The sequence below is a fragment of the Lithobates pipiens genome, unplaced genomic scaffold (genome assembly GCF_037356315.1).
Source record: "Lithobates pipiens isolate NorthernLeopardFrog02 unplaced genomic scaffold, aLitPip1_a1.2 Scaffold_35, whole genome shotgun sequence".
Classification (NCBI taxonomy): domain Eukaryota; kingdom Metazoa; phylum Chordata; class Amphibia; order Anura; family Ranidae; genus Lithobates; species Lithobates pipiens.
Window position 1 is genome coordinate 790889 of NW_027507811.1, and position 25548 is coordinate 816436.

At 48.0% G+C, this 25548-nt stretch overlaps 2 protein-coding genes and 1 long non-coding RNA gene across 4 annotated transcripts; all 3 read right to left on the reverse strand.

Moving 5' to 3' along the window:
* Positions 1–171: 171 nt before the first annotated feature.
* On the reverse strand, positions 172–3278 carry LOC143956144 (uncharacterized). Its single transcript, XR_013269844.1, has 3 exons — positions 3224–3278; positions 605–713; positions 172–336 (listed from the first exon to the last, which is right to left on the reverse strand). It is a non-coding gene; the product is annotated as an uncharacterized LOC143956144 (long non-coding RNA).
* An 8930-nt stretch (positions 3279–12208) lies between these two features.
* LOC143955996 (uncharacterized) lies at positions 12209–14510 on the reverse strand. Of its 2 annotated transcripts, XM_077466124.1 has the most exons (3): positions 14303–14510; positions 14017–14223; positions 12209–13899 (listed from the first exon to the last, which is right to left on the reverse strand). In XM_077466124.1, the coding sequence occupies exons 2-3, from the start codon at positions 14149–14151 to the stop codon at positions 13696–13698; spliced, it is 339 nt and encodes a 112-aa protein (XP_077322250.1). In that variant the 5' UTR covers positions 14152–14223; positions 14303–14510; the 3' UTR covers positions 12209–13695. The 2 variants fall into 2 exon arrangements, with proteins under 2 accessions (XP_077322250.1, XP_077322249.1); XM_077466123.1 differs by having other exon boundaries at positions 14017–14510.
* Positions 14511–14596: 86 nt separating this feature from the next.
* Positions 14597–17610, reverse strand: LOC143955426 (uncharacterized; the record flags this gene model as incomplete). The annotated part of the gene is made up of 3 exons (XM_077465475.1): positions 17557–17610; positions 15204–15312; positions 14597–14854 (listed from the first exon to the last, which is right to left on the reverse strand). Coding segments are annotated over exons 2-3 (342 nt in total), but the record flags the coding sequence as incomplete, so codon positions are not given.
* Between the last annotated feature and the right edge of the window lie 7938 nt (positions 17611–25548).

Genomic DNA, 25548 nt, shown 5'->3' on the forward strand with positions numbered 1-25548 from the left:
TAGAGATCCTTGTGTCCTTCTAAATACTCCCACTCCTCCATGGAGAAATAGACAGTGACATCCTGACACCTTATAGGAACCTGACACACACAATGATACAGTCACCATCCAGACACATCCCTTGTCTGTTACTGGATAATGTCCCACAATTCCCAGAATCCTCCTCACCTCTCCTGTCAGCAGATGGACCATCATGGCGGTCAGTTCCAGGATCTTCTGCTCTTTGCTCCTCTCAGGTATGGGAGGAGGAGGGGGAGGCACCATGGTGGGGCTCTGGGTCCTGCTCCATCCTCCTGAGATTGGCTCCCCACTAGACTTCTTCACTACAACATAATCCTACAGATCAGGAGAAAGATAAACCGACATCAATCATCTGACATCATCTACAAGAAGAACATGGACTACTGACCAGACTAGACCAGAGTGATGTCATGTGACCTCCCAGAATCCTCCTCACCTCTTCGGTCAGGTCTGTGTTTTATTAATAGAGATGAGAGTGACGTCATGTGACCTCCCAGAATCCTCCTCACCTCTCCGGTCAGGTCTGTGTTTTATATAATAGAGATAAGAGTGATGTCATGTGACCTCCCAGAATCCTCCTCACCTCTCTGATCAGCAGGTAGATGATCTCCAGGGTGAGGTTTAGTATCCTCTCAGTCATGTGACTCCGGTCCTCCTCCATCCTCATTGGTCATGTGATCTATAGAGGTTTCCTGTAGACCAATAATTAATAAGAGAGAATGATGAGAACTGTACTGGTTGTACAATATTAGGATGTGATGGGGGGGGGGGTAATCTGAGGGTTTCTATCATGTAAGAACACCCCCCCCCATGGGGTTACATATAAAGAAATATTCCTTTTAGCAGTTGTAATGGTTTTAGGGGCCGGGCAAATCTAATCCTTTATGTCTATAGAACCGCCCCCCCCCCCATCCCCAATAAAAGTGGTATAATCAGATAGTATAGACAAATGCGGTGATTGGTGGGAAAGGAGACACATCTACGAAATTAAGAGAATGTTCTGGCCCCTTAAGTGGGGAAATGTTCTGACCCCAAAGGGGATCATCATGTGCTGGAGATAAAAGACGTCACAGTGACTATGGAGGAAGAGGACGGACATGACGGGGGGTTACTGGGTGTAAATAGAAAATCAGATCTTATTACCTCCTCTACTGCCGCTTCCAGTAACGTCTTCTCTCTACTTCCTCCTGACTCACCTCTCACCCGGAACTTCCTATTTATAACCTGGCATCACTTCCTGTCTGTATCTGACATCACTTCCTATCCCATCCCATATACTGGGGCAGGGAGTTCCAGAGGATGGCAGAGGCTCTGGAGAAGTCATGAAGGCGAGCATGGGAGGAGGTAACAAGGGAGCTAGAGAGCAGGAGGTCCTGGGAGGAGCGGAGGGGATGATTTGGGTGATATCTGCAGATGAGGTTGGTGATGTAGATGGGAGGCGATGTTGTGGATGGCTTTGTATGTTGTGGTTAGCATTTAGAATTTTATACGGTGGGGGAGGGAAAGCCAGTGAAGGGATTGGCAGAGAGGGGCGGCAGTCACGGAATGATTAGTGAGGTGTATTAGTCCAGCAGCAGCATTCATAATAGACTGAAGGGGGAGGAGCCTGTGTAAGGGTCGGCCATTAAGGAGAGAGTTGCAGTGGTCAAGGCGGGAAATAATCAAGGAGTGAAGAAGTTGCTGAGATGTCATTCAGTAAGTTGGAGATCGGTGAGGAGATGGAGGGGGTGAGTTGAGGAGTGGAGAGAGAGATCTGGGTGTCGTCGGCATAGAGGTGGTATTGGAAGCCATGGGAGGTCATCAACTGGCCCAGAGAAGAGGTATAGAGAGAGAATAGGAGGGGCCCAAGGATGGAGCCTTGGGGTACCCCAAAAGAGAGAGGAAGAGGAGCAGAGGAGAGGGAGTTGTAAGTGACGCTGAGATAGGTGGGAGGAGAACCAGGATAAAGAAGAATCAGGGAGGCCAAGGGAGTGTAATGTGCTGAGGAGGAGCAGGTGGTCAACTGTGTGGAAGGCATCAGAGAGGTCTAAGAGTATGGAGTATGGGGGATGGAGTATGGGGGATGGAGGATGGAGTATGGGGGATGGAGTATGGGGTATGGAGTATGGGGGATGGAGGATGGAGTATGGAGGATGGAGAATGGAGTATGGGGGATGGAGTATGGGGGATGGAGTATGGGGGATGGAGTATGGGGGATGGAGTATGGAGGATGGGGGATGGAGGATGGAGTATGGGGGATGGAGTATGGGGGATGGAGTATGGGGGATGGAGTATGGGGGATGGAGTATGGGGGATGGAGTATGGGGTATGGAGGATGGAGTAGTGGCCGTTGGTTTTAGCAGTTAGTAGATCATTGGTGAGTTTTAGGAGGGCAGTTTCAGTGGAATGTTGTGGGTGGAAGTCGGACTGTAGGGGGTGGAGAAGGTTGTTGTCCATGAGGTAGCGACTCATTCGGTGATGGACAAGGACAAGGGAGTTTGATGAGCTTGGAGGCAAACGGGAGCGGGGAGATTGGTCTTAAGTTGTTCAGACAGGTGGGGTCTAGTGGGGGGGGTTTTAAATATGGGGTAACCAGTGCATGTCTGAGCGGGGGAAGGAAAGGTGCTAATCACAGGCAGTGAGACATTTCCCGATCTCCGCAGCCGCACATCGGAGGAATGTCTCACTGCCTGTGATTAGCGCAGCGCTGCGCAGACTTACCTGGCGGGCTCTGCACGTGTTCCATGCGAACACACCTGAGCTCATCCCTACTCCCAACTTACTGAGATGGGAATGAGGGACACCTATAGAGTATGTAGGCATAGGACACACCCCCTGCCACACCCCTTAATGGATTTTTTTTTTTTTTTTTTAAGTGCATTTTTACCACTAATATTCCTTTATATCGGCTTTTGGAATTTACAAATGCAGCAGAAAAATGTAGAAATTGGATGGAAGGTTTGGCCCCGGGAAACACTTTTCGATAGATAAATAGAGCATTTTATATACATGTATATAGATCAGACCAACATGAGGGACACCTGAGGAGAAAAGAGGGACTTTGTTGGGAATGAGGGACAGTCCCTCCAAACCAGGGACAGTTGGGAGCTATATGTGTGTATCATCATCTGCTGGAGATAAAAGACGTCACAGTGACTATGGAGGAAGAGGACGGACATGACGGGGGGTTACTGGGTGTAAATAGAAGATAAGATCTTATTACCTCCTCTACTGACGATTCCAGCGATATCTCTTCTCCACTTCCTCCCGACTCACCTTTCACCCGGAATTTCCTGTCTGTGCCTGACATCACTTCCTGTTTTCCATAGAGACAGTAAGTCTCTATGGTAGATGTGAGAAGATCACCATCTTGTGGAGCTCAGAGGAACTGCAGCCCCGAGAAACATGTCATAGTGTGAACACGGCCTTGTGCTGTGTGTGTATGTACTGTATATCCTTATAGATGGGGTCATCTCCACTCCCACCAAGGGGGAGAGAAATATATTACTGCCTAGTCCAGCCTTTCTCAGCCAGGGTTCCTCCAAAAGGTTCTAGGGGTTCCTTACGCAACGAACATTTTTTTCTCTAAGGAACAACTGACGTCAATGATCTGTACGGGGCAGTCTTCCCACTGATGATAATATAAGAGGGTCCTTCTCCCGTTGGTCACCAATGTAAGGGACCACTACACTGACCACTGATATAAGGGGGTCCTTCTCCCATTGATCACCAATGTAAGGGACCACTACACTGACCACTGATATAAGGGGGTCCTTCTCCCATTGGTCACCAATGTAAGGGACCACTACACTGACCACTGATATAAGGGGGTCCTTCTCCCATTGGTCACCAATGTAAGGGACCACTACACTGACCACTGATATAAGGGGGTCCTTCTCCCATTGGTCACCAATGTAAGGGACCACTACACTGACCACTGATATAAGGGGGTCCTTCTCCCATTGGTCACCAATGTAAGGGACCACTACACTGACCACTGATATAAGGGGGTCCTTCTCCCATTGGTCACCAATGTAAGGGACCACTACACTGACCACTGATATAAGGGGGTCCTTCTCCCATTGGTCACCAATGTAAGGGACCACTACACTGACCACTGATATAAGGGGGTCCTTCTCCCATTGGTCACCAATGTAAGGGACCACTACACTGACCACTGATATAAGGGGGTCCTTCTCCTTTTGGTCACCAATGTAAAGGATCAATAAACCGACCACTTAAAATGAGCTCTGGGTTTGGATTGAACCCATGTTTGAACAAAATTTGGCTTGTTTTGGCGGTTTGGTGAATGGCTGATTTAGGCGGCTGTCCAGAACCTTTCCTTGCCTGATTTTCCATTCCCCCCGTTTGGAAAGTTGAACAAGTCCAATGTATGAGGTCGTATCGGGGAACATGAGGGATCTGCATAACATAAGACATCGGGAAATGTATATCTGTCTGCAGAACACAGGGGAGATATCGGAACTCTAATTCATGGTCACCGGGAAATAATGAAAAGGAGAAATTCCATCCAAACCGTGAGATTGGTCAGAGACTAATTGGTATCATTCTGGGCATTGCCAGACTAGGTCTTGGTGACGGAGTGAAGGGTGATGCTGCTCATACTATAAGATATACTGCTGACCACTGCACTCTGTACACAGGGTGACCCCGCCCCCTTATGACGGCACAGCCCCAGCATGCCCGGGGACCCCGTCCCTTATGATGTCACCTGGGGGGCATGCTGGGACTGTGCCGTCATAAGGGGCGGGGTCACCGGGTGACGTCACCCCATGCCTCTATAAGCCGCTGCGCACCATGTACACAGCATTACAGCGGGAGAGAGAGCGTCGTGTCATCATCGGAAGAAGAGAAGAGGGAAGAAGACGACGGAAGAGACCGGCCCACCGCTAGCAAAAGAGCATAAGATAGCGGAGGAGCCCAGGAGAAGAACTGGAGACCGGGAGAGAAGGCCGGAGAGCGGGAGAAGAGGCCAGAGAGAGCGGAGGAGTCGGAAGAGACCCCCGAAGACAGAAGAGACCCCCGGAGCTGCCTAATAAAGTACTTTAAAAACCCGTCTAGTGTGTTTTGTTATTGACTTTCCCCCAGGTGAATGGGTAGGGGTACGATGTACCCCATACTTATTCACATAGGATGGGGGGGTCGGGATCTGGGGGCACTCTTATTAAAGGGGGCTCCCGGATTCCGATAAACACCCCCCATGCCCGCAGACCCTGACAACCAACAGCCAGGGTTGTCAAGAAGAGGCCCTTGTCCTCATCTAACATGGGGACAAGGTGCTTTGGGGTGGGGGCCCACAGAGCGCCCCTCTTCCCCAAAGCACCCACCCCATGTTGAGGGCATGTGGCCTGGTATGGTTCAGGAGGGGAGGGGGCGCTCGCTCGTCCCCACCCCCTTTCCTGACCGGCCTGTGTGTTTGGATAAGGGTCTGGTATGGACCTTGGGGGGACCCCCACTCCGTTTTTTCGGCATAGGGCGTTCCCCTTAAAATCCAGGCGACGGGGCTCGCAAAGGTGTCAATGTCGCCGATAAAAGCGGCTAGATTGACTCCCAGTCCCAAAATGTGCAAAAATAATGTAAAAACATCTGACAGTGAAAGGGTTAATGTGAGCTAGATGGGATCCCCCTGGGGGAAAGTCCATGTACATTCCTTCTGTGTGAATGGGGGGAAGATGAATGTTATTAAGATATTTGCTGTGCTGGTCGAATGGTTTGCATTCATTTAAAATAGAAATTATTACATTTGGCCACTAGATGGAGATAATTTCTATGGTACTTAGCGCCATCTAATGGCCAAATGTAGAATCTTATGTTTTCCGTCAATGGTCGGTATTAAAACCACAGTGACAGATTTCTGCCACTAGATGGAGCCGATGATCCAATATTTGTCATGATTGGATGCGTGTTACATTCGTTCTACAATTTGTGTTACAATAGATCCCTAAATGTCTGTGAAATCTTCCACCACAAAATGTACTCAGCCAATGAGATGTAATGACTCAATTTTTATTATAAGCCAAGAGGACTGCCTTTTAAGTGGTGGGGGTAACGTGTTTCGTCCTGGAAGACGACTTGAGAAAACAGACCTCTTTCAAGAGTTTACAAATATGTGCACAGCAATTCACCCCGGGGGAAAGTCCATGTACATACCTTCTGTGTGAATCGGGTAAAGATGAACATTATTAGAATATTGGCTGTGCTGGTCAAATAGTTTCCATTCATTTAAAATAAAAATTATTACATTTGGCCACTAGATGGAGATAATTTCTATGGTACTTAGTGCCATCTAATGGCCAAATGTAGTATCTTATGTTTTCCGTCAATGGTCGGTATTAAAACCACAGTGACAGATTTCTGCCACTAGATGGAGCCGATGATCCAATATTTGTCATGATTGGATGCGTGTTACATTCGTTCTACAATTTGTGTTACAATAGATCCCTAAATGTCTGTGAAATCTTCCACCACAAAATGTACTCAGCCAATGAGATGTAATGACTCAGTTTTTATTATAATAAGCATAGAGGACCGCCTTTTAAGTGGTGGGGTTAATGTGTTTCGTCCTGGAAGACGACTTGAGAAAACGGACCTCTTGCAAGAGTTTACACCACAAAATGTACTCAGCCAATGAGAGGTAATGACTCAGTTTTTATTATAATAAGCATAGAGGACCGCCTTTAAAGTGGGGGGGGGTAACGTGTTTCGTCCTGGAAGACGACTTGAGAAAACAGACCTCTTGCAAGAGTTTTCACCACAAAATGTACTCAGCCAATGAGAGGTAATGACTCCATTTTTATTTTTCTCCTGCTATCAATGGCCGACACGGTACAACACTTCATCCATGTCTTTGGTGATCTCTGATCTCCTTATCAACTGTTTCTTCCATGATGAAGATCAGCCATGGAGTATATCTGAGGTGTATATCAGGGGGTGCTTCTTCCCCACATGTCCAGCAACATTCATATACAAGACATTTCCCGCACTCACTAATACACCTCCAGGGTTGTGTGGGACCCCCTGATGTACAGGAAGACAGGACTTCAGTGAGGAACATTTCCCTCACTCAGGACAGGAATATGGCTTCTCCCTCGTGTGAGATCTCTGATGTCTGGAAAGACTGGACTTCTGTGAAAAACATTTCCCACACTCAGGACAGGAATATGGCTTCTCCCCCGTGTGAGACATTAGATGTGAGTAAAGATGAGACTTCTCTGCAAAACATTTCCTGCACTCAGGACAAGAAAATGGCTTCTCTCCCGTGTGAGATCTCTGGTGTTTGTTAAGATTGGACTTCTGTGAAAAACATTTCCCGCACTCAGGACATGAATATGGCTTCTCCCCCGTGTGAGACCTCTGATGTATGTAAAGATGGGCCTTTACTGAAAAACATTTTCCACACTCAGAACAAGAAAATGGCTTCTCCCCCTTGTGAGAACTCTGGTTGTAAAGACTGGATTTCGCTGAAAAACATTTACCGCACTCAGGACAGGAATGCGGCTTCTCCCCTGTGCAAGATCTTTTATGCTCGATTAGATGGGAATTTAATCGGAAACACTTCCCGCACTCAGGACAGGGAAACCTCTTATCTGTTGGAAGGATGGCACCATCCCTCACAGTCTGAGGTTCCTCGGGATAAGAGGAATACGATGGTCCGGCACTGTCCCGCACAGTCTGAGGTTCCTCAGGATAAGAGGAATACGATGGTCCATCTACACTGTGTGGTGCCGGATGGACATTTGAGGTAGTCGGGTTTTCTCCTGGACTATTCCCCATGGGAGACCTTTGATGTGATGTAAGATTATACCTTTGTGAAAAACATTTCCAGCACTCAGAACAGAAATACGCCTTATCCCTCATGTGAGATTTCTGATGTCGGGAAAGATGGGACTTTATTAAAAAACATTTCCCGCACTCAGCACAGGAATACGGCTTCTCCCCTGTGTGAGATCTTATATGCACATTAAGTTTGGATTTACAACTGAAATATTTCCCACACTCAGGACAGGGGAACCTCTTATCTGTTGGAAGGACGGCACCATCCCTCACAGTCTGAGGTTCCTCGGGATAAGAGGAATACGATGGTCCGGCACCGTCCCGCACAGTCTGAGGTTCCTCAGGATAAGAGGAATACGATGGTCCGGCACCGTCCCGCACAGTCTGAGGTTCCTCAGGATAAGAGGAATACGATGGTCCGGCACCATCCCTCACAGTCTGAGGTTCCTCAGGATAAGAGGAATACGATGGTCCGGCACCGTCCCGCACAGTCTGAGGTTCCTCGGGATAAGAGGAATACGATGGTCCGGCACCGTCCCGCACAGTCTGAGGTTCCTCAGGATAAGAGGAATACGATGGTCTGGCACCGTCCCGCACAGTCTGAGGTTCCTCGGGATAAGAGGAATACGATGGTCCGGCACCGTCCCGCACAGTCTGAGGTTCCTCGGGATAAGAGGAATACGATGGTCCATCTACACTGTGTGGTGCCGGATGGACATTTGAGGTAGTCGGGATTTCTCCCGTGTGAGAATTTTGATGATTTATAAGCCCTGATTTTTGTACAAAACATTTCCCACACACAGGACAGGAATATGGCTTCTCCCCCGTGTGCGTTCTCTGATGAATGTTAAGATGCGATTTGTATGCAAATCTTGTATGTACAGTAAGATTGCCTTTCAAATTGAAACATTTCCCACACTCAGGACAGGAATATGGTTTCTCTCCTGTGTGCAATGTCTGATGTCGGTAAAGATGGGCTTTCTGTGAAAAACATTTCCCACACTCAGGACAAGAATGCGGCTTCTCCCCTGTGTGAGATTTTTTATGCTCATTAAGACTGGCTTTGGAACTGAAACGCTTCCCGCACTCAGTACAGGAATGTGCCTTCTCTCCGGTGTGAGTTACTTTATGAAGATCAAGTTTGGATTTACAAGGGAAACACTTCCCGCACTCAGGACAGGGAAACCTCTTACGCGTTGGAAGGACGGCACCGCCCCGCACAGTCTGAGGTTCCTCAGGATAAGAGGAATACGATGGTCCGGCACCGTCCCGCACAGTCTGAGGTTCCTCGGGATAAGAGGAATACGATGGTCCGGCACCGTCCCGCACAGTCTGAGGTTCCTCGGGATAAGAGGAACACGATGGTCCGGCACCGTCCCGCACAGTCTGAGGTTCCTCGGGATAAGAGGAATACGATGGTCCGGCACCGTCCCGCACAGTCTGAGGTTCCTCGGGATAAGAGGAATACGATGGTCCGGCACCGTCCCGCACAGTCTGAGGTTCCTCGGGATAAGAGGAATACGATGGTCCGGCACCGTCCCGCACAGTCTGAGGTTCCTCGGAATAAGAGGAATACGATGGTCCGGCACCGTCCCGCACAGTCTGAGGTTCCTCGGGATAAGAGGAATACGATGGTCCGGCACTGTCCCGCACAGTCTGAGGTTCCTCGGGATAAGAGGAATACGATGGTCCGGCACCGTCCCGCACAGTCTGAGGTTCCTCGGGATAAGAGGAATACGATGGTCCGGCACCGTCCCTCACAGTCTGAGGTTCCTCGGGATAAGAGGAATACGATGGTCCGGCACCGTCCCGCACAGTCTGAGGTTCCTCGGGATAAGAGGAATACGATGGTCCGGCACCGTCCCGCACAGTCTGAGGTTCCTCGGGATAAGAGGAATACGATGGTCCGGCACCGTCCCGCACAGTCCGAGGTTCCTCGGGATAAGAGGAATACGATGGTCCGGCACCGTCCCGCACAGTCTGAGGTTCCTCGGGATAAGAGGAATACGATGGTCCGGCACCGTCCCGCACAGTCTGAGGTTCCTCGGGATAAGAGGAATACGATGGTCCGGCACCGTCCCGCACAGTCTGAGGTTCCTCAGGATAAGAGGAATACGATGGTCCGGCACCGTCCCGCACAGTCTGAGGTTCCTCGGGATAAGAGGAATACGATGGTCCATCTACACTGTGTGGTGCCGGATGGACATTTGAGGTAGTCGGGTTTTCTCCTGGACTATACTGTGTGATGTCCTCATCTTCTACTTTACAGTCTGGAGACAAAGTGAGACAATCCTCTGAGGTTTTCCTCATCTCCCGTCCATCTACTAAAATAGAAATACAAAGATTATTACTAGACATCAGCTGATTGGTTCCCCTAAACCAGGACTCCGCCCACATCGGGCAGCTTTGTCTCTGAGGATCTTACAATTCCCCCCTCAAGGTAACTAGTAAATGGGTCCTCTGATCTCCTACCAGATCATTTCTTTATTCATGGACCTTAGTCAGAGAGCGAGGAAACAACGAGAACTGTCTTCTATAGGAGTGACAAAAAAAAAAATGGCGGATCCATTGAAAACGTGGAAAACATATGATTTCAATGGATCAACCATTTTTCGATCAGGCAAATCTGTTTCAACACCAGGTTTGTATAAACAATAATGTCCCAATTAACAAAACAAAGAAGATATTTTCCTATCTTTGGTGGGTAAAGAAAAGCGACAGACAGCCTTAGACAAAAGGGTTATACAGACTGTTATCACGTAGAAATCACCCTCGTCCAGCAAAACCCATTGTGTTAGATTTTAGGAGCTGTGTAGATACCTAATCCATCTCTAAATATCCACTGAGTTTGTCCAAAGTTCACTTCAAATGGTGCAGTCAGTATTGTGTTTAAAATACATGTGGTTATAAGTCATTCAAATTATACATATTATATTCCAGGCCACAGATACGATTACAATTTTAGTATCTACTGACCTAATGATAATTCTGTTATAAAGTAAAAATATAAAGGTTGTGACTTAGGACAAATTATAAGTAGAATTGTTTAACCACTTCAGCCCCGGACCATTTGGCTTATTATTACTAGACATGAGCTGATTGGTTCCCCTAAACGAGGACTCCGCCCACATCAGGCAGCTTTGTCTGAGGATCTTACAATTCCCCCCCCCAAGGTAACTAGTAAATGGGTCCTCTGATCTCCTACCAGATCATTTCTTTATTCATGGACCTTAGTCAGGCGTGGGGGGGGCTTATACCTCCGGTGCTTCTACCAGCTCGGCTCGTGTGATTGGTAAGCCGGAGAATCAATCAGTCCGCAGTTGCCGTTTACCTTCCAGAATACCACAGACCAAATGGTCCCCTGCAATCTCAGAGGTCAGGCGCGACGTTATGACGTCACGTCCGGCCCCAGCAGATGTAAACACCGCCGTTTCTTCGGCTGGGAAGCCGAGATTTATTTATTTTGATCTCAGGTTTTCCAGCCTAGAGGAGAGATGTTGGGGGGGGTGAGTTTTATAAACCTCAGATCTCTCCATATAGAGGGCCTGTCAAGCTCTATTCCTATTACAAGGGATGTTTGAATTCCTTCTAATAGGAATAAAATAGATTAAAAAAAAATAATGTAAAGTGTCAAAATTGAAATAAAAAAAATAATAATTAAAGGTTTGCAACGAAGGCCATTTTATTCCCTAGGGTCTCTGCTTAAAAAAAAAAAAAAAAATATATATATATATATATATATATATATATATATATATATATATATATATATATATATATATATATATATATATATATATATATATGTTTGGGGGTTCTGATTAATTTTCCAGCAAAAAAATGATGTTTTTTACATGTAGGACAGGAGTGCCAGAACAGGCCCGGTATGGAAGTGGTTAAATATAGTGCTTTAGTCTGCCTGTAAAGTGGAGCATCTGTACCATGTATAGAACCTGTTGCAGCAAAACTGAAATTTATAAAGGAAAAAAACAATCAAATGAAATTAAATTTAAATGGCCGGCGATAGAAAAATGTTTAAAAAAATAAATAAAAAACAGACATGGGGGTCCCTATCCATACCAGGCCCTTATGCGATCATACAGCCCGGCAGGTTAGGAAAGGGGGGAGTAAGTGTCCCCCTCCTAAACAAATACCAGGCCACATAACTTCAACAAGGGGGGTGCTTTAAGGGGAGGGGAGGATTTGCCCGACCACCCCAATGCACCTTGTCCCAATGTTTATGGGGACAAGGCCCTCTTCCTGACAACCCCGGGCGGTGGTTGTCGGGGTCTGCGGGTAGGGAGCTTATCAGAATCTGGAAGTCCCCTTTAAGAAGAAAGCCCCTGGATTCCAGGCCCCCTCCCTATGTGAAGGAGTATAGGGTACATTGTACCCCTACCCATTCCCCCAAAAAGTGTAAACATAAAGACAGGAGGCAGTTTTTGACAATTCCTTTATTAAAAATAATAAAACAAACAATGTCCCCCCGATGTAGACCCGTCGTCAATCACGCCGCCCATCACCAGACCTGAAAAAGAACCCCCCACTTTTCTGTCAACTAAGACAAACTGCCGCATGCCCGGCTTACTGTTTGTCAGCTCTTATAAAGGTAAGGGTGGGGCCACCTTGTGACGTCACCTGGTAGCACCGCCCCTTGTGACGTCAGCAACCCAGCATGCACCGTTCGGTGACATCACAAGGGGCAGTTTTTGCCTTGGTTGACAAAATAGTGTTTTTTTTTTCTTTTTTCGGTCCGGTGGGCATCGTGATCGACAATGGATCTACATCGGGGGGACATTGTTTTTTATTTTTAATAAAGGAATTTTCAACAACTGCCTCCTTTCTTTCTTTATACACTTTTCTGGTGAATGAGTTGGTGTACTGTGTACCCAAAACTCATTCACAAAGGGGGTGGGGGCCGGTATCTGGGGGTCCCCTTGTTAAAGGGGGTTTCCAGATGATTCCGATAAACCCCCTGCCTACAGACCCCCCACAACCACCAGCCAGAGGTGTCGGGGAAGAGGCCCTTGTCCCCATCAACATGGTGACAGGTGCTTTCGGGTAGAGGGACAGAGCTCACCTGTCTCCCCTTTTTTTTCTGGCCTGCCGGGCTGCATGCTCCGATAAGGGTCTGGTATATATTTTGGGGGGCCCCAAGTGTTTTTTAAAAATTTTGGTGAGGGGTTCCCGTTAAAATCTATACCAGACCCGAAGTGCATGGAAAAGGAAGAGGACACGGATCACCGCTAGAGAGGGAGAGGACACGGATCACCGCCTGAGAGGGAGAGGACAGGGATCACCACCTGACAGGGAGAGGACAGGGATCACCACTGGAGAGGGAGAGGACAGGGATCACTGCCTGAGAGGGAGAGGACAGGGATCACCACCTGACAGGGAGAGGACAGGGATCACCACCTGACAGGGAGAGGACAGGGATCACTACCGGAGAGGTATTGAGTAATTAGTGGTGGATGAAATGTTTACATGAGACAAGTTGCAGAGGTCCCACACCGCTCCTCCCATCTCCTGAGACTGCACTCAGTGACTTGGGTCTGAGACTATACAGACATATCCCTCCACCCGGCACAGCCAGCAAATAACAGAGCAAGTAACCCCGAGGGGAAAATTCTTCTGTCAGAGATCTTGCTAGACCCGGGCATGGGGCAGAAGACCCAAATCACATACCCCAGGTGCCTAGATCTAGTAACATCTATGGGGAAAATGAACCTTTTGCTGCCAGCTGAACCCCCAGAATCTCCATAACTCCAGTCTAGATACATAAATTGTGTCGGCAGCACAGAGAAGGAAGATTATCGGAGAGAAATCCAGGAATACAGGATGGGGAACACAGCTCAGGAAAGTGACCAGGGGATTACAGGCTGATATCACCCAGCCCCCGCCCTACTCTGGACCAATCAGTGAGCCGTATGGGTGGAGGAATGGATTTAGTGTTAATGACCCACCTGTGCTGATCTCTGTAGGAGTGTCCTCCTCTATAAATGTCCCCGTTATTCCATCCTCCTCCATAGACTGCTGATCATCCCTCACATACCTCTCTTCTTCTTCTGATTTCACCTCAAATTCTATATCGATTGCATCTCCACTCTAAACCAAGAAAATGAGAGAGAAAATATCAGATATAAGCTTTATTATGGTGACATCACATAGTAAATCCCCACATCGTCCCATAAGTCTGTGTTTTATAATCTCCGTCCCACCAACCTTGCAATATTGAGGGATGGTGTGACCTTCCTGTGTGGAATCCCGGGAATACAGAGGACGGGGACATCTCTCTGGTGGGTTCCTGGTATTTGGTGGCTCCATCATATCCTTCTGTCCTTCTGTAAACTCCTCCATCACTCCATACTCCTCATCCTCCTCTTTATACTCTTCTTTAACCTCAATATTATCATCCCCGAGGTTTCCACTCTGAATATATAATAAAACATTCATTGTAACAATCATGCTGTGTATAAATCAGAACTACCAATAATTGTCCCTCACCTACCTGATGATGGTGGGGGATGGTGTGACCTTCCTGTGTGGAATCCCGGGAATACAGAGGACGGGGACATCTCTCTGGTGGGTTCCCATTACTGGATCCATCTGTAGGAAACACACACACTGACTGAATACATTGTTTCTATGTGTTTATCAGATGATGGGGGATCTAGGTGGAGCCTCCGTACTGCTCTCTCCTTTACAATAAAGTCTCCTCTTACCCGGTGATGTGAGGGGCGGCTGATTGGCCATCATGACGTCCTTGTAGAGATCCTTGTGTCCTTCTAAATACTCCCACTCCTCCATGGAGAAATAGACAGTGACATCCTGACACCTTATAGGAACCTGACACACACAATGATACAGTCACCATCCAGACACATCCCTTGTCTGTTACTGGATAATGTCCCAGAATCCTCCTCACCTCTCCTGTCAGCAGCTCCATCATCTTCTTGGTGACTTCTAGAATCTTCTCCATGTTGTGTCTCTCAGGTTTTAGGGAGTCACATGGAGGCACTGTGATGGTCATATGATCACCTGACTTCACAAGAGGAAATCTCTGTATTGGAGAACCAATAGGAATATCATGTTAGAATCCCAGAATCCTCCTCACCTCTCCGGTCAGGTCTGTGTTTTATTAATAGAGATAAGAGTGATGTCATGTGACCTCCTCCCAGAATCCTCCTCACCTCTCCGTTCAGGTCTGTGTTTTATTAATAGAGATAAGAGTGATGTCATGTGACCTCCCAGAATCCTCCTCACCTCTCCGGTCAGGTCTGTGTTTTATTATTAGAGATAAGAGTGATGTCATGTGACCTCCCAGAATCCTCCTCACCTCTCCGGTCAGGTCTGTGTTTTATTAATAGAGATAAGAGTGATGTCATGTGACCTCCCAGAATCCTCCTCACCTCTCCGGTCAGCAGGTAGATGATCTCCAGGGTGAGGTTTAGTATCTTCTCAGTCATGTGACTCCGCTCCTCCTCCATCCTCATTGGTCAAGTGATCTATAGAGGTTTCCTGTAGACCAATAATTAATAAGAGAGAATGATGAGGACTGTACTGGTTGTACAATATTAGGATGGAGGAGGGGTAATCTGAGGGTTTCTATCATGTAAGAACACCCCCCCCCCCCCATGGGGTTACATATAAAGAAATAATCCTTTTAACAGTTGTAATGGTTTTAGGGTCCGGGCAACTCTAATCCTTTATGTCTATAGAACCCCCCCCCCATCCCCAATAAAAGTGGTATAATCAGGTAGTACAGACAAATGCGGTGATTGGTGGGAAAGGAGACACATCTACGAAATGAAGAGAACGTTCGGGCCCCGTAAGTGGGGAAATGTTCTGACCCCCAAAGGGGATCATCATCTGCTGGAGATAAAAGACGTCACAGTGACTATGGAGGAAGAGGACGGACATGACGGGGGGTTACTGGGTGTAGATAGAAGATAAGATCTTATTACCTTCCAGTAAAGTCTTCTCTCTACTTCCTTCCCGACCCACCTCTCACCCGGAACTTCCTATTTATAACCTGAAATCACTTCCTGTCTGTATCTGACATCACTTCCTAGCCCATATACCGGGGCAGGGAGTTCCAGAGGATGGGAGAGGCTCTGGAGAAGTCATGAAAGCGAGCATGAGAGGAGGTAACAATGGAGCTAGAGAGCAGGAGGTCCTGGGAGGAGCAGAGGGGATGATTTGGGTGATATCTGCAGATGAGGTTGGGGATGTAGATGGGGGCGATGTTGTGGATGGCTTTGTATGTTGTGGTTAGCATTTAGAATTTTATACGGTGGGGGAGGGGAAGCCAGTGAAGGGATTGGCAGAGTGGGGCAGCAGTCACGGATTGGTTAGTGAGGTGTATTAGTCCAGCAGCAGCATTCATAATAGACTGAAGGGGGGAGGAGCCTGTGTAAGGGTCGGCCATTAAGGAGAAAGTTGCAGTGGTCAAGGCGGGAAATAATCAAGGAGTGAAGAAGTTGCTGAGATGTCATTCAGTAAGTTGGAGATCTGTGAGGAGATGGAGGGGGTGAGGTGAGGAGAGATAGATCTGGGTATCATTGGCATAGAGGTGGTATTGGAAGCCATGGGAGGTTATCAACTGGCCCAGAGAAGAGGTATAGAGAGAGAATAGGAGGGGCCCAAGGACGGAGCCTTGGGGTACCCCAACAGAGAGAGGAAGAGGAGCAGAGGAGATGGAATTGTAAGTGACACTGAGATAGGTAGGAGGAGAACCAGGATAAAGTAAAATCATGGAGGCCAAAGGAGTGTAATGTGCTGAGGAGGAGCAGGTGGTCAACTGTGTGGAAGGCATCAGAGAGGTCTAAGAGTATGGAGGATGGGGGATGGAGGATGGAGTATTGGGTATGGGGGATGGAGTATGGAGTAGTGCCCGTTGGTTTTAGCAGTTAGTAGATCATTGGTGAGTTTTAGGAGGGCAGGTTCAGTGGAATGTTGTGGGTGGAAGTCGGACTGTAGGGGGTGGAGAAGGTTGTTGTCCATGACGTAGTGACTCATTCGGTCATGGACAAGGCGTTCGATGAGCTTGGAGGAGACGGGAGCGGGGAGATGGGTCTTAAGTTGTTCAGACAGGTGGGGTCTAGTGGGGGGGTTTTTAAATATGGGGGTAACCAGTGCATGTCTGAGCGGGGGAAGGAAAGGTGCTAATCACAGGCAGTGAGACATTTCCCGATCTCCGCAGCCGCACATCGGAGGAATGTCTCACTGCCTGTGATTAGCGCAGCGCTGCGCCGACTTACCTGGCGGGCTCTGCACATGTTCCATGCGAACACACCTGAGCTCATCCCTACTCCCAACTTTCTGAGATGGGAATGAGGGACACCTATAGAGTATGTAGGCATAGGACACACCCCCTGCCACACCCCTTAATGGAGAATTCTTTTTTTTTTAAAGTGCATTTTTGCCACTAATATTCCTTTATATCGGCTTTTGGAATTTACAAATGCAGCAGAAAAATGTAGAAATTGGATGGAAGGTTTGGCACCGGGAAACACTTTTCGATAGATAAATATAGCATTTTATATACATGTATATAGATCAGACCAACATGAGGGACACCTGAGGAGGAAAGAGGGACTTTGTTGGGAATGAGGGACAGTCCCTCCAAACCAGGGACAGTTGGGAGCTATATGTGTGTATTATCATCTGCTGGAGATAAAAGACGTCACAGTGACTATGGAGGAAGAGGACGGAACATGACGGGGGGTTACTGGGTGTAAATAGAAGATAAGATCTTATTACCTCCTCTACTGACGATTCCAGCAAGGTCTCCTCTCTACTTCCTCCAGCCTCACCTCTCACCCGGAACTTCCTGTCTGTGCCTGACATCACTTCCTGTTTTCCATAGAGACAGTAAGTCTCTATGGTAGATGTGAGAAGATCACCATCTTGTGGAGCTCAGAGGAACTGCAGCCCCGAGAAACATGTCATAGTGTGAACACGGCCTTGTGCTGTGTGTATGTACTGTATATCCTTATAGATGGGGTCATCTCCACTCCCACCAAGGGGGATAGAAATATATTACTGCCTAGTCCAGCCTTTCTCAGCCAGGGTTCCTCCATAAGGTTCTAGGGGTTCCTTGGGCAATGAACATTTTTTTTATAACAACTGACGTCAATGATCTGTACGGGGCAGTCTTCCCACTGATGATAATATAAGAGGGTCCTTCTCCCGTTGGTCACCAATGTAAGGGACCACTACACTGACCACTGATATAAGGGGGTCCTTCTCCCATTGGTCACCAATGTAAGGGACCACTACACTGACCACTGATATAAGGGGGTCCTTCTCCCATTGGTCACCAATGTAAGGGACCACTACACTGACCTCTAATATAAGGGGCTCCTCCCATTGATCACCAATGTAAGGGACCACTACACCGACCACTGATATAAGGGGGTCCTTCTCCCATTGGCCAGCAATGTAAGGGACCACTACACTGACCTCTAATATAAGGGGCTCCTCCCATTGATCACCAATGTAAGGGACCACTACACTGACCACTGATATAAGGGGGTCCTTCTCCCATTGGTCACCAATGTAAGGGACCACTACACCGACCACTGATATAAGGGGGTCCTTCTCCCATTGGTCACCAATGTAAGGGACCACTACACTGACCACTGATATAAGGGGGTCCTTCTCCCATTGGTCACCAATGTAAGTGACCACTACACTGACCACTGATATAAGGGGGTCCTTCTCCCATTGGTCACCAATGTAAGGGACCACTACACTGACCACTGATATAAGGGGTGTACTTCTCTCATTGGTCACCAATGTAAGGGACCACTACACTGACCACTGATATAAGGGGTGTCCTTCTCTCATTGGTCACCAATGTAAGGGACCACTACACTGACCACAGATATAAGGGGGTCCTTCTCCCATTGGTCACCAATGTAAGGGATCACTACACTGACCACTGATATAAGGGGGTCCTTCTCCTATTGATCACCAATGTAAGGGACCACTGATATAAGGGGGTCCTTCTCCCATTGGCCAGCAATGTAAGGGACCACTACACTGACCTCTAATATAAGGGGCTCCTCCCATTGATCACCAATGTAAGGGACCACTACACTGACCACTGATATAAGGGGGTCCTTCTCCCATTGGTCACCAATGTAAGTGACCACTACACTGACCACTGATATAAGGGGGTCCTTCTCCCATTGGTCACCAATGTAAGGGACCACTACACTGACCACTGATATAAGGGGGTCCTTCTCCCATTGGTCACCAATGTAAGTGACCACTACACTGACCACTGATATAAGGGGGTCCTTCTCCCATTGGTCACCAATGTAAGGGACCACTACACTGACCACTGATATAAGGGGTGTCCTTCTCTCATTGGTCACCAATGTAAGGGACCACTACACTGACCACTGATATAAGGGGTGTCCTTCTCTCATTGGTCACCAATGTAAGGGACCACTACACTGACCACAGATATAAGGGGGTCCTTCTCCTATTGGTCGCCAATGTAAAGGACCAATAAACCGACCACTTAAAATGAGCTCTGGCTTTGGATTGAACCCATGTTTGAACAGAATTTGGCTTGTTTTGGCGAATGGCTGATTTAGGTGTTCAGCCAATTCCAACTTCTGGCTGCAGTATTACTATCGCCTCTAAATGTGGCAACTTCCTGCTCAGGTTGGTTGATAGGAGGTTGGCTGTCACAAGTGTCCTGACACCCAGTGATGTAAATCCGCCAAGCTTATTCAGTTGTCATCTGGGGATTTGCTGATTGGCCGATGAAAGTAAACTAAATACAAAAAAACCGTATGGACCCTCCCCCCCCCACCTCCAAAGAACGAATACGTCTCCCTTATTAGCCTGAAAATGTCCCATCGGACCGCGTTGTCGGATAATCCGACTCTGTGTTGTCTCCATCTGACTTTTTCCGTCGGAATGTCCGACCAACAAAGTTTGAGAGCTGGATATGAAAATTTTCCCGACAACATGATCCGATCAGACTTTGTCCGATCATTTGTAGAGAATTTCCGATCGGACAAAAGTGCCACGCATGCTCATATCAAATTACGAGACCAAAGCTATTGGCTACTAGCCTGAACGTGGTCCCGTCGTAAACGAAAGAACGTCATCGTGTTCCGAATGATCGGATTTTCCGACAACTTTGTCCGGCCGTGTGTACGCAACACCAGTTTCGGACAAAATCCGTCGGGGAGAAAATCCGATGGATTTTGTGGTCGGAATGTCCGACCCGTGTGTACAAGGGCTTAGAGCAGGGGTCTCAAACTGGTGGCCCTCCAGCTGTTGAAAAACTACAAGCCCCGTGAGGCATTGCAAGGCTGACAGTTAAGAGCAAGACTCCCAAAGGCAATGTCATGATGGGACTTGTAGTTTCGCAACATCTGGAGGGCCACCAGTTTGAGACCCCTGGCTTAGAGCATGCAGCCTGACTGCCCAGGGAAGAGTGGGGGGTGGGGAGTGAGCGTGCCTCCTCCTGAACCATACCACATACCCTCAGCATGGGGAGAGTATCTTGCCAAGTCCATTCCCTCCTGGGGGTGGGGGAGAAGAAGTCACCTCTCCAGGTGGATATATGGAAGAAAGACTCTCCTTAGAATTGGAACACCAGGTGCAGGCTTAGCATATAGAAAATGAGGCAAGGAAAGGTTCAAGCATGAAAAACCACTGTTAAGTGTGAAATGTGTCAGCTCGGTTTTTCCCATTTTCTGCTGTGGTGAAACGCGTCAGCCCGGGTTTCCCATTTTCTGCTGTGGTGAAACGCGTCAGATCGGGGTTTTCCATTTTCTGCTGTGGTGAAACGCGTCAGCTCGTTTTTTCCCATTTTCTGCTGTGGCTTGTATTTTTGATTTTTTTTTTACAATAAAGGCTACATTCCGGAACCTTTCCTTGCCTGATTTTCCATTCCCTCCTGGTTGGAAAGTTCAACAAGTCCAATGTATGAGGTCGTATCGGGGAACATGAGGGATCTGTAGGACATAGGACATCGGGAAATGTATATCTGTCTGCAGAACACAGGGGAGACATCGGAACTCTAATTCATGGCCACCTGGAAATAATGAAAAGGAGAAAGTCCTTCCAAACCGTGAGATTGGCCAGAGACTAATTGGTATCATTTTGGGCATTGCCAGACTAGGTCTTGGTGACGGAGTGAAGGGCGATGCTGCTCATACTATATGATATACTGCTGACCACTGCACTCTGTACACAGAGTGACCCCGCCCCCTTATGACGGCACAGCCCCAGCATGCCCCGAGACCCCGCCCCTTATGGCGTCACTGCCTGGGGCATGCCGGGACTGTGCCGTCATAAGGGGCGGGGTCACCGGATGACATCACCCCATGCCTCTATAAGCCGTTGCGCACCATGTACACAGCATTACAGCGGGAGAGAGAGCGTCGTGTCATCATCGGAAGAAGAGAAGAGGGAAGAAGACGACGGAAGAGACCGGCCCATCGCTAGCAAAAGAGCAGAAGATAGCGGAGGAGCCCAGGAGAAGAATCAGAGAGCAGGAGAAGAACTGGAGAATGGGAAGAAGGCCGGAGAGCGGGAGAAGAGGCCGGAGAGAGCGGAGGAGTCGGAAGAGACCCCCGAAGACAGAAGAGACCCCCGGAGCTGCCTAATAAAGTACTTTAAAAACCCGTCTAGTATTTTGTTATTGACTTTCTTTCCCCCAGGTGAATGGGTAGGGGTACGATGTACCCCATACTTATTCACATAGGATGGGGGGGTCGGGATCTGGGGGCACTCTTACTAAAGGGGGCTCTTGGATACCGATAAACCCCCCCCCCGCAGACCCTGACACCCAACAGCCAGGGTTGTCGGGAAGAGGCCCTTGTCCTCATCTAACATAGGGACAAGGTGCTTTGCGGTAGGGGGCCCACAGAGCCCCCCCTCTTCCCCAAAGCACCCAGCCCCCAAATGTTGAGGGTATGTGGCCTGGTACGGTTCAGGAGGGGAGGGGGCGCTCGCTCGTCCCCACCCCCTTTCCTGACCGGCCTGTGTGTTTGGATAAGGGTCTGGCATGGACCTTGGGGGGGACCCCCACTCCCTTTTTTCAGCATAGGGCGTTCCCCTTAAAATCCAGGCGATGGGGCTCGCAAAGGTGTCAATCTCGCCAATAAAAGCGTTGAGATGGACTCCCAGTCCCAAAATGTGCAAAAATAATGTAAAAACATCTGACAGTAAAGGGTTAATGTGAGCTGGATGGGATCACTCTGCTGTGCTCACATATTAGAGCTCCCCCTAGCTGCAGCCTGGTAATAACATTGCTGGGAGGTCTATTCATTTATCTGCTACATACTTCCCATCTTTATATCAACGTCTCCTGACATTTAGGGGTCTATTCATAAAATATGTGCACAGCAATTCACCCCGGGGGAAAGTCCATGTACATTCCTTCTGTGTGAATCGGGTAAGATGAATGTTATTAGGATATTTCCTGTGCTGGTCGAATGGCTTCCATTCATTTAAAATAGAGATTATTACATTTGGCCACTAGATGGAGATAATTTCTATGGTACTTAGCGCCATCTAATGGCCAAATGTTGTATCTTATGCTTTACGTCAATGGTCGGCATTAAAACCACAGTGACAGATTTTTGCCACTAGATGGTGCCGATGATCCAATATTTGTCATGATTGGATGCGTGTTACATTCGTTCTACAATTTGTGTTAAAATAGATCCCTAATAGTGATGGCCGAACAGTTCGCCCGGCGGTCGTTTCGCGGCGAACTGTTCGGCTGTTCGCTGTCCACCCATTCGGCGGACTATTGGCGCCGTTCGCCCGGCGGACTTTCGTGTTTTTACTGTGTAAAAGAACTTTGACCTGATGACACATCCATCATGGGGTACAGGACAGCCAATTGAGACATTACAGCACATGGACACTTGGACATTCCCCCTAACTTATAAATACACCCAATCTGGCGGCCATTTTACATTCTTTCTTCTGTCACTATAGGGAAAGGTTGCTGTGTGGAGTAGGGACAGATAAATCGCTAGCTATTTGGTACACAAAAGTTCTTTTCAGGACTGGTATAGGTGTTAGGTGTATATAGGTTTGCTGTGCTACTGATTGTTGCAGCAGCCTGAGTGTCTTTTGTCAGTTTAGAGAAAGGGACAGGACGCTGTGTGCTGCAGGGACAGCCAGATTAGTCATCATCATCATCATTAGATGTTACTATCAGGTCCACAAAAGTGCTATTCCAGTTATTGTTTCAGCAGCCTCTGTTTTGCCAGTTTATATAGGGACAGGAAGGAAGCAGTGTGTCAGGCAGTGAGGGTCAGTTTAAAGAGTTGCTGTTACTATTAGTTCCACAAAGGGTCTTTTCAGGACTGGTATCAGTGGTATGGTAATAGGCCTGTACACGTATAATATTATTTCTTCCAAATATAGAAAGAATATTATACTTGACTGCTGCCCTTCTGCTGCAGTCTGCTAATCATTCACAACTCACTTGTTCCACAAAGCTCTTTATCAGGACTGGTAACTTGGTCTGTCTAGGGTGCTACAGTACATAGGGTTGAGTGAGGTACAGTCTGCTATTCTGTAAGGACTGGTATCGGTCCACAATACATAGGGTTGAGGTGCACTACTGCTGACCGCTGCCCTATACTGCAGCAGTCCTTCATCGGTATAGGGACTGACGTACAGTCTGCTAATCAGTCACACACAACCTACTTGGTCCACAAAAGTCCTTATAAGGACTGGTAAGGTATATAGGGTGCTACAGTACATAGGGTTGAGTGAGGTACAGTCTGCTATTCTATAAGGACTGGTATCGATCCACAATACATAGGGTTGAGGTGCACTACTGCTGACCGCTGCCCTATACTGCAGCAGTTCTTCATTGGTATAGGGACTGACGTACAGTCTGCTAATCATTCACAACCTACTTGGTCCACAAAAGTCCTTATAAGGACTGGTAACTTGGTATAGGGTGCTACAGTACATAGGGTTGAGTGAGGTACAGTCTGCTATTCTATAAGGACTGGTATCAGTCCACAATACATAGGGTTGAGGTGCACTACTGCTGACCGCTGCCCTATACTGCAGCAGTCCTTCATCGGTATAGGGACTGAGAGTTTTGTCACAGGGTCATTTAAAAAATGACAGGCAGAGGAAGAGGCAGGCCCTTCCGCAAGGGTGGTAGGGGTAGGGCAGGAGCAACAGGCTTGAGCCAAAGTGGGAAGTTGCAGAAGGTGTGTTCAATTACTTTAAAGGACGCACCAGACTTGGTTGAGTGGCTCACTCAGCCTTACTCTTCTGCACCCTCCTCATCCTCTCAATCTGCACAGTGTCCTGTCCAAAAGGACGTTCAGCGCAGCAGGGGGGATCGTGACCAATAAGCGTACTCGCCTAGCTCACAACAGTGTTAACTACCTCACATTTCTAAAAATGAATGAGGCATGGATCTCGGAGGAATTCAACACATGTGACCAGTAGACCATGTATATGTCTATAAACAATTTTTTTAATCGAGCACACAGACCTTCTTTCTTCATTTGGCTCACTTCCTTGTCCAAAAAAAGCACCCCGTACTATATGCCCCTACCCTCCTCTTTGAAGAGGTTGAGCGGTGTCATATTTCTACTGGGGCTGCTTATTATGAGGGGCTCCCACCATCCCTGTGCTGTGCTGACTTCCTCCTGGGGCTGTACCTCTGCTGTGCATATTATGAGGGGCTCCCACCATCCCTGTGCTGTGCTTATTATGAGGTGCTCCCATCATCCCTGTGCTATGCTCATTATGAGGGGCTCCCACCATCCCTGTGCTATGCTCATTATGAGGGGCTCCCACCATCCCTGTGCTGTGCTGACTTACCCCTGGGGCTGCTTATTATGAGGGGCTCCCACCATCCCTGTGCTACGCTGACATCCTCCTGGGGCTGCTTATTATGAGGGGCTCCCACCATCCCTGTGCTACGCTGACATCCTCCTGGGGCTGCTTATTATGAGGGGCTCCCACCATCCCTGTGCTATGCTCATTATGAGGGGCTCCCACCATCCCTGTGCTATGCTGACTTCCTCCTGGGGCTGCTTATGGTGCAGGTGTCAGTGCTGTATATCACGGTACTGATGTCGGTGCTCTCTGTCACGGTGCTGCTGTCAGTGCTGTATATCACAGTGCTGGTGTGAGTGCTTTATGTCACGGTGCTGCTGTCAGTGCTTTATGTCACGCTGCTGATGTCAGTGCTCTCTATCACGGTGCAGGTGTCATTGCTGTATGTCACGCTGCTGGTGATCATCTCCTGCACCCTCTTCTTTGCCTACCCTGGTCCCTGACCTTCCCTCTCCTCCATTGCCTTCATGCGCTCCACAGTCCTGAATTGTCACAACAATTTCCCATATAAAAAAAGAATGCTTGTAGTTGTCAATCCCAAATTCACCTCATACATGTATTATGTCATTGGCCATGTGGTGGGACTATGTTTGCACAGCTAATAATTATTTTGTGGCTGAAAATTTGACCCGTAGGTTTGCAAAGTTCGCCTCCCATTGATGTCAATGGGGCCCGCCGCGAATGTTCCGGTTCGCGAACTATCGGCCGCGTTCGCGAAACGTCCCGTCGGAAGTTCGTCCAACACTAATCCCTAAATGTGTTTGTGAAATCTTCCACCACAAAATGTACTCAGCCAATGAGAGGTAATGACTCCATTTGTATTATAATAAGCCAAGAGGACTGCCTTTTAAGTGGTGGGGTTTACGTGTTTAGTCCTGGAAGACGACTTGA

Bases quoted from the DNA above. Each gene is read 5' to 3' on its own strand.
- LOC143955996 (XM_077466123.1), bottom strand. From the start codon at position 14,259: ATGATTGTTACAATGAATGTTTTATTATATATTCAGAGTGGAAACCTC. The intron at 13,900-14,016 runs GTTGGTGGGACG...TTCTTGGTTTAG, and splicing joins CCATCCCTCAATATTGCAAG to AGTGGAGATGCAATCGATAT.